The sequence below is a fragment of the Paramisgurnus dabryanus genome, chromosome 4 (assembly GCF_030506205.2).
Source record: "Paramisgurnus dabryanus chromosome 4, PD_genome_1.1, whole genome shotgun sequence".
NCBI lineage: Eukaryota > Metazoa > Chordata > Actinopteri > Cypriniformes > Cobitidae > Paramisgurnus > Paramisgurnus dabryanus.
Genome location: NC_133340.1, coordinates 27,931,504 through 27,948,936, shown reverse-complemented (window position 1 = coordinate 27,948,936; position 17,433 = coordinate 27,931,504). Strand labels below are relative to the sequence as shown.

Below are 17,433 nucleotides of genomic sequence, written 5' to 3'. Positions count from 1 at the left end.
AAGACTTTTGGGTGTTTGTAGCTCCCCACCAATCAGCCGTCGACTGCAAGACCCACTGGGGAGAAATATAACTCGTACGTAACACAACGAGTTCATACAAAGCAAAGCATATGTTTCCACCTTACATTTTACAACCCTCTCATTTTCGAGCATGCTTTGGATCTACAGTATCTCTCCCGCTCTCGTACTCAATCTAACATGGATAAAAAGAATCTATTGTTGTAATACTGTAGAGTACGTCTCCTCCGAGTATAGACGTTACTGCACGGCTCCAAGGATTTTCCTGTGGCAATTCCTTTATGTGAGGCCTATTAAACTGAAATTGTTAGTTTACGATCGCTTACCGTAAGATTAAACTTTCTCCTATAGCTTTATTTGACCCAGGAGAGAAATTTGCTACACTTTAACTTGATATCATGCCAGCTTTCCATTTCTGGTCTCATGTACGTAACGCTTGATGTTTAAGTTTCCGTACAAAGCGAGTAATGCAAATGACATGGTGAATTTCTGCTGAATTAACCGCAGAACTGACCGCAGGTCTATTATTATTGCCGCTACAACAGAAAGGTTCATTATTAACATGTTTGTCAGTCTTAAATTGCTGACTTGCAAAATGGGATAAAAGAGGGCTTGGTGATCTCATCTTAAAGGGGGCATGTCACAAGACTTTTTAAACATGTAAACTTTGGTGTCCCCAGAGTACATATGTGAAGTTTTAGCTCAAAATACCATATAGATAATTTATTATAACATGTTAAAATTGCCACTTTGTAGGTGCGAGCAAAAATGTGCCATTTTCGGTGTGTCCTTGAAAATGTAAATGAGCTGATCGAGAAATGCAAACACTGATCGCCATGATGACGGTTTGTTAAAATTGAAACTCAATTGTGCTGTCAATCATTTTTTCTCTGTCTTTCTTTTTGCACTAAATGGCTGTGCCGTGGTTGGATAGTGCAGATTAAAAGGCGGTATTATTATAATAAGATCCCCTTATGACATCACAAAGTGAGCCAATTTTCAATTACCTAATTTTCCACGTGCTTGCAGAGAATGGTTTACCAAAACTAAGTTACTGGGTTGATCTTTTTCACATTTTCTAGGTTGACCCAATTATAGCACTCAAACATTGAAAAAGCCAAATTTTTATGCTATGGCCCATTTAAGCGGAAGTATGCAGTACACTTTCGAAAGGTTGCAATGTGTACCATTTATGTACAGATATACATTTGATTATATATCTTTGTTGTACTAATATGCACTTTTTGGTATCAATATATGAACTCTTTAAGTGACCCCAGTTATTTATTTTTTTACCATCGTTTCTGACAACATAAAAACTTTACGCCAAATGCTTCTTCAATACTATGTTTGACTTTCTTTAGATGTACCAGGTGCATGCATTAAAGTTAGCAGGTGTTTGTTCACACTTATAGTTCAATACCCTTGGACCAAAAAATGAAATAACACACTTAGTGGCGGTTTCCCGGACCAGGATTAGCTTAATCCAGGACTAGGCCTTAGTTTAATTAGGAAATATAACTAGTTTTAACAAACATGCCTTACTTAAAACATTACCTGTGTGCATTTTGAGGCAAAACAAATGGCACTGATGTATTTTAAGATATGTCAGTTCAAGTTGTTTTCAGTTTGGACAGCTCTTAAAAATGTTTTAGTCTAGGACTAGTCTAATCCCTGTCCGGGAAACCGCCCCATAGTGTTTAAGTTTTGGTTTACTTGGTGATGTTTTGGTTCACATGGGATCATAGGCGCCTACATGACCGAGCACCCATGGAAAAACGTCAGATATGGTCGATTAATTTGAATCAAAAACGCTTTTGGTGGATTTCGTGAGTTGTAATATCTATGATGATTTGTTGAATAAGCTGAATAAGTTTTTATGTTCTTTTCAAAGCCCTTGGGCGCTCCCGTAGCGTCTGCCGTTGCTAAGCAACCTAAGCGTTGTGTGACGTTGTGCCGCGCACCCAATGGCTGAAAAAGAAATTGGATCCTATGCCAACATTTTATCTCACTTGTCTCTGCACACATAACACTGAAAGCTTCTTCAAATGTATGTTATTTTAAACATGCTTCTTATTACTTTCTCACAAATTCAGCACTGTTTTTGTTATTGTGAGACAAGTTTGTTAAAAAATCAGCCACCCTATATAACACCTCTATGAGGGTTTGACAGGTTTTTAATCACTAGCATCCCGAGACTCCACCCTACTGTATTCCCCGGCAACACCTTGATATCAGAAGCCTTGGGTGTCAAGAAAGTCCTTCTGTTCTGTTGTTCTTCACAAACGCAGGTTAAAATATAAGCTTTGGGTGATGATGATCCACTGACAGGGTTATGCTCCTATAGCCCAATGATTGACAGCTACAGACTAACAGTAACAATGCCATTGAATGCTGTACTTCTGACACTTACACACATGGACTTAACTTGAATGACCCAGATTGTATATATAGGGATTTATATAGATGTCGGCTTTTTCGGAAAAGTGCACCTTGGAAATGTTTGCTTTGGGATTCCTGAGCGTGCAAAACCGAGTTTGGAGTTTTAAAATCTTTAAACATATTTTGTGAGTTTTTAAAATGTTATTATTGGGTGATGCAATTAAACATTTAGAAAGGTCAAAGAGTGCAATGCTTATGTATTTTCAGTATCTGAAAATATGAATGAAAGTAAGTTAAACTCAACAAGTAACCAAACTTTATAAAGTGAAGTGGTGCGTTTCAGTCAAGGTTTGAAAATAAATACAGTGAAAGCTAAAATGCAACAAAACTCATAAATAAATGAACTGAAAGGCAAGGAAAAATCAAAAAGAAAAGGCAATATAGTTGTACTAAAGCCCACGTTCTCTTTATCTTTATAAAAAACCCAGCATGATAACTCAACAAAAATACTGCAGAGTAGCTTTAAACTTTTCTTTTTCAAAACCTCTGCAAAAATGCACAGAAACAAAAGACAAGTCTAAAAAGTTTGACTATATATGGTGGAGAAATAAAACATGTTTGTATGTCAGTAATAAAGCACAGAGTCAGCTGTAATGTTTTACACAATATGTTCTGATTCAGTGATGTAAGACTGAACCATATTTAAAAGTTGAACATTAATTTAGGTATAAAATTATGAGTGCCAATATTACCCCTAAAACCTCCTCACTCCTTTTACTATTTTATCTAACTAAGCACATTGTGGTTAATGTGGCTGTCATGCACGGGTGAGAAAATCAATTAAACTCATTCTTAATTAAAGTTATTAATGCCTTGAGCGCTACATACAATATACACTGCACGTATACGTCTAAAAGGTCTCTTATTAAGGTGGATTCTTATGGTAAAATTTACATTCATGCATTTGGCAGACACCTTTATCCAAAGTGACTCACACTGCATTTCAGGTACATGCATGAAGGTCAATAAAATAACAAAATGTCCCCCCATTTTGAAATAAAGATGATTCTTTCCCAGCACTTTTCAACTCAGATTCTGGCTAGAGGGAATACATTTGTCCAATTCACACAAGATATTGGGTTTAGGGTTAGGTTTTGGGGTATGATTAGGATAAAAAAACAGCGATTCTGGATTAGGTTTAGGGGTTGGATTAGAATCAGCGCCAATCCTGGGAGATTTCAGATTTTGACCATAGCTGTATCCCTTCTAGTGTTAACATACCCAACAAGTGAGCGTTATAAGGCAAATCCTCTTACACACTTCAACGTAAGCCATGATGTTTGAATCAATTATTTGCTAAATAAATAATTTACCTGAATAAGGGTGCGCTTCACATTTTTGTGTCTAAACTTTGCGAAAAACGTGACCACACCGCTTTTTATGTTCTTTTCTAAGTCCTGGGCGCTCCCGTAGCGTCTGCCGTTGCTAGGCAACCTAAGCGTTGCTTGACGTTGTGCCGAGCATGAAATCAGCGCTCATCCTGGGAGATTTCAGATTTTGGCTGTAGCTGTATCCCTTCTAGTCTTAACATACCCAACAAGTGAGCGTTAAAAGGCAAATCATCTTATGCACTTCAATGCAAGCCATGATGTTTGCATCAATTATTTGCAAAATAAATAAATAAATAAATAATTTACCTGAATAAGGGTGCGCATTTTTGTGTCTAAACTTTGGAAAAACGAGACCACACCGCTTTTTATGTTCTTTTCTAAGTCCTGGGCGCTCCCTTAGCGTCTGCCGTTGCTAGGCAACCTAAGTGTTGCTTGACGTTGTGCCGAGCATTAAATCAGTGCTCATCCTAGGAGATTTCAGATTTTGGCGGTAGCTGTATCCCTTCTAGTCTTAACATACCCAACAAGTGAGCGTTATAAGGAAAATCATCTTATGCACTTCAATGCAAGCCATGATGTTTGCATCAATTATTTGCTAAATAAATAAATAATTTACCTGAATAAGGGTGCACTTCACATTTTTATGTCTAAACTTTGCGAAAAACGTGACCACACCGCTTTTTATGCTCTTTTCAAAGTCCTGGGTGCTCCCGTAGCATCTGCCGTTGCTAAGCAACCTAAGCGTTGCTTGACGTTGTGCCGAGCATGAAATCAGCGCTCATCCTGGGAGATTTCAGATTTTGGCCGTAGCTGTATCCCTTCTAGTCTTAACATACTCAACAAGTGAGCGTTATAAGAAAAAATCATCTTATGCACTTCAATGCAAGCCATGATGTTTGCATCAATTATTTGCAAAATAAATAAATAAATAATTTACCAATCACAATCAAAAGGGAAGACTTACCAGGGTGGGATACAAGACATTTTTAGGGTTTATGAGATTTCTGTATCACTATCAATCACATCAAATCGCAAGCGTGCGTCAAACTCTTGTTTTATCTTTTAAATCTTTAAATCTTACAAATATTTTTATGCAAAAAATAAATGCCACTAAGATTTGATGCAACTGACTTTCTGCTTTTTGTAGTTCCTCTATCTAACAGTCTCAGGGTTTGATGCAATCAGATGTTTATGCATAAAAACGTGGACGCAGCCTTGATACAGTCAAGAGCCTCAGATAAATCTGAAAAGCTATTCAGAGACAGCCAGAGACTTAAGCCGCATAGAAATCAAGCGAGCGATATCAGCATTCAACTCTTGTACGCCAGCTTCCCACAGTTTTATTCGCCAGGTTTGGCAATCGAAGCAGAATTTCCTTATTCTCCATCAGCTGTAGCCGAACCTTATGAAGACACTGTCATGATTAGAGACGCAGATTAAACAAATCTGTTTAGGCGTAGCGCTAGACACATTACAGCGAAGCCTGCGAGCGTTTATTCTACCTCTCAACCACACATTTAAAAAATCTTTCAAATCTTCAAATTTTACTGCGGCAAACTATTTGTGCGATTTAAACCCAATTAGCATGTAAAGCTTGTGCAGAAGTCTCTCGGGCCGGCGTGTAGGATCATATTTCTAATTACTCATTAGTATTCAATGTTTGAAATAGATGAATCATGACGCTATTATAAATGCTAAACACTTTTAAATGGATGGAAATATCATTATGAAATTGTTTCTTTCTAGTTTTTCTGGCGCTGAGCATCGGATTAAGGACGGATTATCTGTTTTGATGCTCACACATTAGAGAGACAGTCTGAGCAATATAATCCTGGCACAAAACACAACGGATGAGAAAGATACTGTATGTTTCTTTCCTTTATCCATCTACTATATTTACTCAATTTTGTGCATTTATTTATTCGAATGAATACACTAGAGTAACCGCATGTCCCAATCTGAGACCGAACAGCATTGTGTGGGAACGCGGGTGGTGTTTGTTGTGTCAGTCCTGCTCGCAGCCAAATACGTATTTAGCAATGTTGTTTTCAAGACAGCTTTCAAACCATCCCTCCAACCACCACAAACTTCACAAATTAGACCTCAGCCGCAAATCGCCTCCGTCTGACCTTCTGTTCCATTATCTGGATCGTCTCATGGAGGACAGAAAGAGGTGATAAGATGTTTACTGTAAGAGTCCAGAGGGATAACAGGCGACCAGATTCCCTTAGAAACACTTACGTTTTTTTGGAGGTCGGGTCGGAGTGCTTTTCTGCAGTGGATGTGAGATTTTATGCCTGGCGTGGCAGCGGGGGCCAAGCAATGACAGCAGACTGCCATTTGAGTTCAGCTATTGAGTCGTTGCACATTCAAGGGCAAAACGAAGTTAGATAAGTGAACCGGGTTCGCGCAGGAAAGATACAGAGCAAACATCCACCAACCACCAACTGATAACTTTAGACTCAAGTCAAACCAATTCACCAAGAGAACAGTGAAGGCAAGAACACAGAAATAACCCATTAATGGACCACAGTCACTACCATAACCTTGCTGAAAAGTTTGGTTTAAGATGGTGTTTTAGGACTTTTTAAAAAGGTAAACAGTACATTTTCATGTCGACATTCACATTTAGCAGATGCTTTTATCCAAAGTGGAGAAAACAACGAGTGTGAGTCCTCTTAGGGAGGCAATAAGAAGTCTCATATTTGATATCTCTCATCATATCTCACCACATCTGTCATGTTGCAATATTAATACAATACAACAAAATATATTTTCACTTGTTTTAAGCAGACATTGCCTTTTTCCTGTGTCTCTGGTTGACATGCACAGACTCCACAAGTGTTTTTTATATTTAAGCACGTTTATGCATATATTAGTGATTTCCCTGGAGATCAAACTCATGACTTTTTCACTGCTAATGAAATGCTCTACCATTTCAGCTACAGGAACAGATTGTTGTGACATCTTTTAAACAAGATCATCAATGACATCATCCTCCAGGAAGTGACATAATTTTTGGCTGCTCATGTAACAATGACTGACTTTAGTTATTTTTATTTTAAATTATTAGTTTGCCTGCTAATCCGTAAATAACTTGTTTTTACAATTTTGCTTTGATGCAAAAAGCTTTACAGCAAATGCATATTAGCACAGACAGGATTATATATATTATTATCTATCTTTTATTTTGTATGCGACTAATCATGATTAATCATGAGTAATATATACTGTATATATGTTTGTGTATATATATATATATATATATATATATATATATATATATATATATATATACGGCAAAAAATATCTTAGTATTTTTGTCTTATTTTGTATTTAATTTGTTTCAGTACAAATATTTAAAAAAAAAAAAATCTTACATTTACTAAAATAATCTAGTTTTAGACAAAAAATATCAAATTTAAGTGAATGTTTGCTTAAAAAAAAAAAAAAAAAAAATATATATATATAAATGATCTCAAGATGCAAGTTTTTTAGACATTTGTAGTGAAAAGAAAAATACAAAAATAAGTAAAGTAAATAAGTAAATTAATTTTCTTTGCACACACACATATATATATATATATATATATATATATATATATATATATATATATATATATATATATATATATATATATATATATATATATATATATATATATATATATATATATATATATATATATATATATATATATATTATGCAAGCACACATTTTTGTATACAAAATTTTTATTTTATTTTGTATACAATTAATCGCGAGGAACCGTTTGGCACGTCTTTATTACTTCATTGAATATTTAAGTTAAAATAAAGGTCTGTAGGCCCTGAACTTAACAAGTGCATATTTCTAAAAGGCTGATGTATAATTTTATAGAAACCCATAATACACTTATTTATAAGACAGATATATTCTTAAAAATGCATATCATAACCCACATAACGTAACCTTCAAAACACAACACCGCAATCTAAAAGAGTAAACGCTGGCATTGTATCTAAATGATGGCGTCTTCTAATTACGTCCACGCAGTGAAGCGAAAGCAACCGTCCCACGTCACTAATGGAGAATTTACATAGACATCTAAACGCAATTCAGCTCGTAAATAAGAGCCAGTGACCGCCGGGAAGAAAACAAGGCGAGGAGATGTGGGTGTATTAGATCTTAATGGGACCTGGAGTCGCTCTGGGAATTGACTTCTTTGGCTGGTGGCAGAAGGGCTGAAGGCTCGCTGTCACTGCGGCTGATTATAGAAGCGTTGGGCAGAATGATGTGTGCTCGGCCTTTTCAGGCTTCATTAACCAAATCAGACAACCTGCCGCATGCGTGTCGCACCTCATTAAGCCGGTAAGGGGAATAATGTTGCATGCATAGTCCTCAGCACACAGCCACCCATGAATATAACCCTCCAGATGCAATGTGAGACTTTAGAGGAGGATTCACTGAATCACACACTGAATCATTTGCCGTGTTCGTTATTAGCCGTGTTTGCTAAAGCAAGCATCGCTCATAATGAAGGATTTAAACTAACTTGTTCCTTAAAGGCACAGTCACGATTAGATTAAATGGTTGTTTTGGATGCTTACTCCCAACAAGATTTTACATCGAAGCAATGAATTCCCGCAGGGCAAACATCACTCACTAGAGTCAAAATAAACTGAAAAATAAAATAAATATAAAGAAGAGAAATTAAATCTAACATATGTGGTAAAATCATGAAATCATGAGAGTCTCTATACTGTATGATGATGAAAACAGCCACAGACATACAAATGGAAAGTTATAATTTCATTCATCATTTTATTTTCCAGCAGTTGCTTTGTAAACAACATAAATCATTTTAACTATATGCAAATGATACACATAAATATAAACAAAGTAATATTGAAATACTTCATATCCTAGATTAAATCTTGTCTTATTAGCCTGATGAATGGATGTTATCATTAGCTTACATTAACTTTATGACTATTTGTGATAATATAATGAACTGGCAGGTCTGAGAGAAGATCTCCTCCATTAGCAGCTGGTGAACCCATGGTCAATTTAAAGTAACCTTTCAATATGTGGTGAGTGTCGTAAAATAATAATGGCCTATGACATCTTAATGCATGTAAGGATTATAATCAAAACCGAATTTTGGAGGGCGAGACAGAATAATATGATAACTATCATAGGGTGACCATACGTGCCATTCTTCCCAGACGCGTCCTGGACAGGATTTCGGTGCATCTTCCGGAAGTCATATTTGTTGACTGCATACGCCATTCAGTTAAAAACATAAGACATACAATCTTAGTTTCATTCTTACCTTTAAATGTAACGGTTGCTTTTCTGTAATAATAATAATAATAATCCTCTATGACGAAAGCAGTCGACAAATACGACTTCCGGAAAAGGCACCCGAAATACTGGACAGGATGCTTCCGGGAGGATGGCACGTATGGTCCCCCTAAACTATCAGGTGCAGGGTCTTAAAATATATCAAAGCAATGCAGTCAAAGAAGTCATTAACAAAGATAATAAGAATGGTTGGGAATAAAACAATTTTAAAATTGGATACTAACACAGACAAATCATTTGTGTAAAAATGAAGAGAATTGTTTGTAAACACATTATAAATGTTAGAAATGTATTGCTAAAACATGTTACAAGTGAACTATGTAGTACTAAATTGTGGATTTACTCCGTACAACAGTTTTTTCACATTTCTGTGTTCAGGATTATTTACAGTCGCGAGCATCTATTCAGGTTGTAGCGGTATTTGAAAGTTGAGAGAGACGGCAACTTTCCCGCAAATGGTGGGCATGGTTTTTGCACAGATGGCGGACACGCCCCCATCGTATGACAGCAGAAAATCCTGCCTATTTTTTCCAAAATGTTTAAAACTTATTTTACTTATTTGGAATTTCTATAAGACTAATTTGTCTGTATGTCTAATATCACATTTTTCTGTGGTGCGACAAACGGCGAACACATTTAATATCTGACTTTACACTGACTTATTTTAAATAATTAACTTCTATGAACTTTATATTTATGGAAATATGGGCAAGGACAAGTTAAAAAAAGTTTAGTCGTTTACAGGTGAAAAAGGTTTGTGCATATATCCTATGGGCTCATTAATTTATTTTTGTATTAGTTTAATTATCTTCACAGATTGTGTTAAAAGACTCCAACCGTGTTACATTGTCTCACTGCAGTTGTTCCTGCTTAAACCGCATGCATTACTTCAGCAAACAGTGCTGTAATCTTAACCTGGCATCAATACAGTCAGCAGATTTACTGAAACTGAGCAGAGCTGACACAAACCCACATCAATTTCCAAGGCTTTTACGTAAAAGACAAATGATGAATCCTTGAGTCAACATCGACGATACATGCTTTCAGCCTATTACAGGGTTTGTCAGATAAGAGACACAAATTGTGTACTGTTGGTAAAACTGTAGAGTTGGGAAACACCCTGTCTATAGGATAATGTTTCTGTCACCATACACAGAACTTCACACAGCCACTGAGAGTTTAGCGGAAATATATGTGACTGTCTGTGAAATCCAGGCTAAAGTCTTATAATCTAAAGTTTGTTTTCACTCATTAATTTTAAAAGGGATGAGCCCAGCACGCTGGGTTGTTTCAACCCAAAGTGCTGGGTTGTTTTAGCTGCCGGGCTCGACCCTTTTTGACCCAACACTGAGTTGAAAATAACTCAGCATTTTTTAGAGTGTGACCTTACTCAGTTAATATATTATAATATATAATATTAACAACATTAGGTTATATTTAACAGAATGTTCTTTACATTATGCACACTCTAAAAAATGCTGGGTAATGTTAAACCCAGCATTGGGTCAAAAAGGATGAGCCCGGCAGCTGGCTTGAAATTAACCCAGGAAAATGTCTATTTGACCCAACATGTGTTAAATTACAACCCAGCGGGCTGGGCTTGTCCCTTTTGACCCAACGCTGGGTTGAAAATAACCCAGCATTTTTTAGAGTGTGACCTTACTTAGTTAATATATAATATAATATAATATAATATAATATAATATAATATAATATAATATAATATAATATAATATAATATAATATAATATAATATAATATAATATTAACAACATCAAGATTATATTTAACAGAATGTTTTTCACATTATGCACACTCTAAAAATGCTGGGTCATTTTCAACCCAGCATTGGGTCAAAAAGGGATGAGCCCAGCAGCTGGCTTGAAATTAACCCAGGAAAATGTCTATATTTGACCCAACATGTGTTAAATTACAACCCAGCGGGCTGGGCTAGTCCCTTTTGACCCAACGCTTGGTTGAAAATAACCCAGCATTTTTTAGAGTGTGACACTACTTAGTTAATATGTTATATAATATAATATTAACAACATCAAGATTATATTTAACAGAATGTTTTTCACATTATGCACACTCTAAAAATGCTGGGTCATTTTCAACCCAGCATTGGGTCAAAAAGGGATGAGCCCAGCAGCTGGCTTGAAATTAACCCAGGAAAATGTCTATATTTGACCCAACATGTGTTAAATTACAACCCAGCGGGCTGGGCTAGTCCCTTTTGACCCAACGCTTGGTTGAAAATAACCCAGCATTTTTTAGAGTGTGACACTACTTAGTTAATATGTTATATAATATAATATTAACAACATCAAGATTATATTTAACAGAATGTTTTTCACATTATGCACACTCTAAAAATGCTGGGTCATTTTCAACCCAGCATTGGGTCAAAAAGGGATGAGCCCAGCAGCTGGCTTGAAATTAACACAGGAAAATGTCTATATTTGACCCAACATGTGTTAAACTACAACCCAGCGGACTGGGCTTGTCCCTTTTGACCCAATGCTGGGTTGAAAATAACCCAGCATTTTTTAGAGTGTGACCTTACTTAGTTAATATGTTATATAATATAATATAATATTAACAACATCAAGATTATATTTAACAGAATGTTTTTCACATTATGCACACTCTAAAAATGCTGGGTCATTTTCAACCCAGCATTGGGTCAAAAAGGGACGAGCCCAGCAGCTGGCCTGAAATTAACCCAAGAAAATGTCTTTATTTGACCCAACCAACATATGTTAAATTAAAACCCAGCGGGCTGAGCTTGTCCCTTTTGATCCAATGCTGGGTTGAAATAACCCAGCATTTTTTAGAGTGTGATCTTACTCAGTTAATATATTATATAATATAATATTAACAACATCAAGGTTATATTTAACATAATGTTTTTTACATTATGCACACTTTAAAAAATGCTGGGTCATTTTCAATCCAGCATTGGGTCAAAAAGGGACGAGCCCAGCAGCTGGCTTGAAATTAACCCAGGAAAATGTCTATATTTGACCCAACCAACATGAGTTACATTAAAACCAAGCGGCCTAGGCTTGTCCCCTTTAACCCCAACGCTGTGTGGAAAATAACCCAGCATTGTGTAGGATGATTTTGTGTAGAAAATCCCAAAAAACTTTACTTTAGCTGGGTTTTCAAAGCATCAGTCCAACTGAGGAAACATCAGATTAATTTGTCTTTTATCAAAAATAAAGACACAAAATCAAAGAAGTATAAATAATTTTAAGCCAGCAGCGGCACCAAACACATCTGGGTTTCTCCATAATCCAAAAACAATTAAGAGACCCTTTTCAAGATTATTTTCAGTTTTTTTCTAAATATTTATAGGTATATGTGTTTAGGTAAAATTATAATTTTTATTCCTAAATTCCTAATTAAAATAATGTTTTTATTTGCATTTATTGACATGGGGAAAACACAGTCCAAAAAACATCTTGAATACTGCAGAGAAAACAAGTTCAAATTAATTTCTCAATAATAAAATGCTAATGTTTTTACATGTTTTTAGGAAAATTTCAGAAATATAAATTTTATGGAATACCCTGATTTTTATTTTTTTCCATCAGATACTCCAATGTCCAAAAAATAACCCTGATTTTAAATCACATCTTTAAGGTGATTTTGTATCCACTTAGTATTTACATCACTCTTGGGTGAATTTATGTAGGTTTGCTTTTGTTGGAATTCAACATAATACACTAGACAGAAATGATACACGTAAAAATGTTGATTAAAGGTAAAACTGGAGTGGTCTTTTATTTTTTCCCTGACTGTATATCCAATCTCTACAGGGTGCCGGAACGTGGGACACGCTAAGAGCTCAAATGCAGGAAACTGGCCGTGTTTATGTAAATGTGATCCAGACAAACCCAAAGTAAATAAGAGAGTTTAGTCATTTACAACTGATTTCAGTTTTGGAATGAATATTTCGAGACGGATACTTAGCCCTTAATTTGGAGTTAAAAAGGGACATTTGACTGGTTAAATTATAATTTAGTTCTCCAGTGTGACATTAAGCTGGAAATTGCAGGTTTATGTGGGGTTTTCAACAGCTGTGAGCGGGTTTATTTGCACACAGTAGTCTCAGTCATTCATATTCATGGGTGTAAACTCTGGCAGCAGGTTCACTTCTCCTCTGTGTCAGCTGAGTCTCGCAGCGTTGCTTTCGATAGCTGCGGTTACAGGTTCGATACTATAATGGATCGAATCTCAATTGGCTGTGATCGGAGCATTATGTGAGGAATCATTAAAGTCCAAAAACTGAATTTTACGCATTAAGCCGATCCAAAGCAACTTTCAGTGCATTACCGGAGAGCAGGGCTGTGGCAATACAAATCATATACTGTGAAAACTAAAACTCGACAAACTTAATATACTAAAACTAAAAATGTTAAATATTAAACAAAATGTACTCTAAAACATTACAGCACATGGAGCAGGTGGATAAAATACATTTGTGAGCTATAAAATATCAAACTATCAATGATGCGTAAGAACGCCGCCAAACCACCCGACTTCCATTATGTAGATGCTGTTGGATTTCTAAGTAGGATCATTTCGTTGATGACAGCCCGGTCCTACAAGGCTTTTGCAAGACTCGTCCCAATGATTCAGCGAGCATCGCGGCGCTCCGACAAGAGTCATTATCGTTCATTTCCATCATTCTGTGACACAGCGGGTCATTTTCGGGCTCTTCAGAGAGAAGCATTAGTTAAACAAGCACAATGCCGATCCTTCATCTCTACAGCCTCTCGTTATCAGGAGGACTTGAAGTGAATGCTATTTTAATTTCAGCATTGGTTAAGATTCCCAACCAGCTGTGACCGCCGACCGCTGCGGTAATATACTTCATGTCACATAGCCAGCGGGTTTTCAACATGACGTCTGATTCAAACGGTCTGCATGGCGTCCGGCTCGCTCGGCCGTATTTGATTCATTAGCAATGGAAGTTTTCAAAGCTCAGTTTTCTGATCTGACTTGAGGGGAATGCATTAACAAAAGAATCCTTTAGCTCATTGTGTAGAGCATTGCGCAAAGGCCACGGGTTCGATCCGAGGAACACACATAATGTGCAGCTTAAATGCAACCGAAGTTGTTTTGAATGAAAGCGTCTGCCAAATGCATAAATGTAACTACAGATCATTGAATTTTTTTCACTAGGGTTGAGAACTGAAGCTTACTGATAATGGTTTAGTTTTTTCTATAAACTTGAATACATTCATAAACCAGACAGATTATATAACATCTTCTTGGTGTCTCGCACTAATGCTTTGGAAAAAGTATTAAAGGAGTTTACATCCATTCAGTCCTCCCACTGGCTGCTTTTTCTACATTATTCGGCTTCATTAAGTCGTCCATTTCAAAAACATTATTATAAAACAACATTTTAGGTTTTAAAGGCCACCTATTATGCCCATTTTTACAAGATGTAATATAAGTCTCAGGTGCGCCTGTGAAGCTTCAGCTCAAAATACCCCACAGATCATTTATTAGTGCATGTGCAAAGTGCCCCTTTTGGGGTGTCTGTACCTTTAAATGCAAATGAGCTACTGCTTTTCACTCCCTTACCAACAGACAATGAGCGCTTTTGGTTAAAATAGACCTGATTCCTGTGAATACAGTCTAAGACAAACACATTTAGAAAAGCTTTTAAGTAAAATGAAACAGTCAGTCAGTGACTGTGGGAGGGGCTTTGTTTGTGTGATGTCACATTAACAAGAGAATGAAAACAGCACGTCTTATATGGTTTACTGGAGAGTAAAAAGTAAGGATTGGGTGGATTTTTTAGAAAGTTTTTTATAAGATTCCCTGGGCTCAATGTGTTGGCATGACAGAAGCTTGATGCTGACTGGTGAGAACAAGCAACAGCCGGCATTTTTCTGTCGTCCGAGTAGCTTACGTTTCTTCCCACCACAGGTTTATCAATGCCATCAAAAGTATGATATAGTTTTGTTTTGTTTCATGAAGTACAAAGTAGATTGAAAAGGAAAACTAGGTTTCTGTGTGTATTCAAAGCACCACCCTTATTGTTATCAATGCGTGGAATGGTGTGCGGTGATTTGTTGAGCGGATTTATTGCATTCTGCAGAGAAGGAGGACTGGCGTTTGTAGCGTTTTGGGGAAAAAGGGAGAAAAGATGACAGAATAACACGGCGGATAACAGATTTTGCGTAAAATTATTTTTAATACTGACCTGATACAATACTGATTTTGGTGGTAACTATTTTATTTAAATGGCGTTTATCGCGTTTTGGAACCAAACTCTTCCAATATATGTAGGACACATAGTCAATAACTCTTAATAAGCTCACCGGTCCATTAAAAGGATCTATTTAAATACAACAGGATCATTGCATCTCATCAAGTTCAACAGATCACCTTTAATGGCTGGGATTTGATATCGTGTAATTCAGTCCTGAGATGGGCTATTCATTAATAAGATCTCACCCAGGAGCCAGCCTTCAGTTCCTCTCATTGCATTCCCTTACCGGAGATCGATGTGACACCGTGCCGATACGACTCGCTGACGCCTTTTGTTTTTGTTGCCGAGTGCGCTGCATCTGGATGTGCTGCAAAACACAGCCGAGTACGCAGGCGACATTGACAAGCATCCAGGCGACGTTACTTTTGTGCAAATACTGCGCTGCACAGAGCCAATATCAGATGACGTGTATCACAAGTCTTTTTTCTTATTTTATCTATTTAGACAACTCTAGTGTATGTGTTTGTTGCATTTTTTGGATTGTTTTCTCTTTGTGTGACCCCATTGAAGCTCGGTCCCAAACCTTGGAGGTTTATTTCAGATTGACAACACACGGTGAGAGCTCGCAGTTAGATGTAAACGTGGCATTCGCATCCGCAAGCGAGTGCTGATTTTTGTTTAACACAAGTGAATAACAAAAATCCAGTTTTTGGTTTCAAGTGATAGGTGAGTATTGGCAAGACTGATGGCTTTGACTAAATTTGATGTTTTATCTGAGCAGCTCGAGGGTTTGAGAGACTTCACTATTTCACTGCACAACAAAACATTTTACTCTTGTATAACTTTTTACTGTAAGTACGTGCAACTGTGACAGCGTGAATAATAAATTAGCCAAATAAATGCTGAACAACACGGCAGACCTGAAGAAACAAGAGAAAATTCACTTATCCAATATACATGCTCTGAAACCAGGTTTAATATCTTCTGTAATTGCTCTTCTCAGTAAAGTGCTTTAGATACTTTTATTAAAAAAATAAACAAGGCACAAATGAAAAAAAAAAGGCTTTGCTGCAGTATGCACAGGCAGTGAATCATTAAACGCTAATGTAATCTATGTACACTGTAGATGTCTTTGATTCACATATCTAAATATCCACAGGTATGACGTTATGTTAAATGGTGTATAATACAGAAGGATGACGGTGATAAATCCTCACATGTCCTGTGAATTATGAGGGGAGGCACGGGGTGCATCGGACACGGTGTGTCAGACTGACAGGAAGAAGAGGAAACGGCAGCGTCTAAACGATGCGTTTGGATGGCCCAGAAAACCCCATTTCAGACAAAAAGCGGCGAACGATTAATCAGACGAACATACAGGAACCACAAAGCCCTGGAGGTTGATTTAGCAGGGCACGGGTCAGAGATCCAATCCCGTACGGAAGATGAAGTAATTACCAGATGGCCACTTTGATTTGTTCCACTTTTTTATAACGTCCACTGCATGAAAAGAGGTGTATCCGTACTAGGAAACTCCTGTAAACACCACTGATTTTCGGAAGTATCTACTAGTTCCACTGAGGGTAAACTTCTAATTCCACCAGGTTAGGAAACTCCCGTAATGATACCAATTCGGATGTATCTTGCTGAGGGGATATTCCTGTGGTACATGCAGCCATTTGTTGCCATGGCAAATAATCCCATTGAAGATTTTGTCAGGGGACATTTTCACACCTTCAGAGGTACTGGGATTTCACACCTTTGCACAATTCTAGTGTCCCCATTGGTGTTTAATCCCAACACTGATTGGTTGCTTTTAAAACCCCCTCCCAAAACTCTGACAACTATTGGGACACAACTTTGAAACTTTCCAGTTGAGATGATTTGATTGGTTACACTTTGTATTTAGCCCAACCCAAGCCCTCATAATTTAGTGACTTAATTGGTTATTTGCCTGCTATGCAGATAGACTACAATCCCCCCCACTATATCCTACTATACATGCCCAAAACCCTTAAAAAAAAAAAACTTGAATTGAGTTTGAAATGTTTATTTAATAA

The 17,433-nt window shown here is 36.8% G+C and overlaps 1 protein-coding gene across 2 annotated transcripts in view; it reads right to left on the bottom strand.

Moving 5' to 3' along the window:
- gpc5a (glypican 5a) overlaps positions 1-17,433 on the bottom strand; it is a 171,146-nt gene that overhangs the window by 34,276 nt on the left and 119,437 nt on the right. Inside the window, exon 8 of one of the 2 annotated variants that reach the window (XM_073814361.1) lies at positions 15,559-15,750. The exons of the other annotated variant lie outside the window; for it this stretch is intronic. Within the exon in view, the coding sequence (XP_073670462.1) occupies positions 15,656-15,750 (95 nt within the window). The 3' untranslated portion in view covers positions 15,559-15,655. Of the gene's footprint in view, positions 1-15,558; positions 15,751-17,433 lie in introns of those variants that run through there. 2 annotated transcript variants of the gene reach the window in all.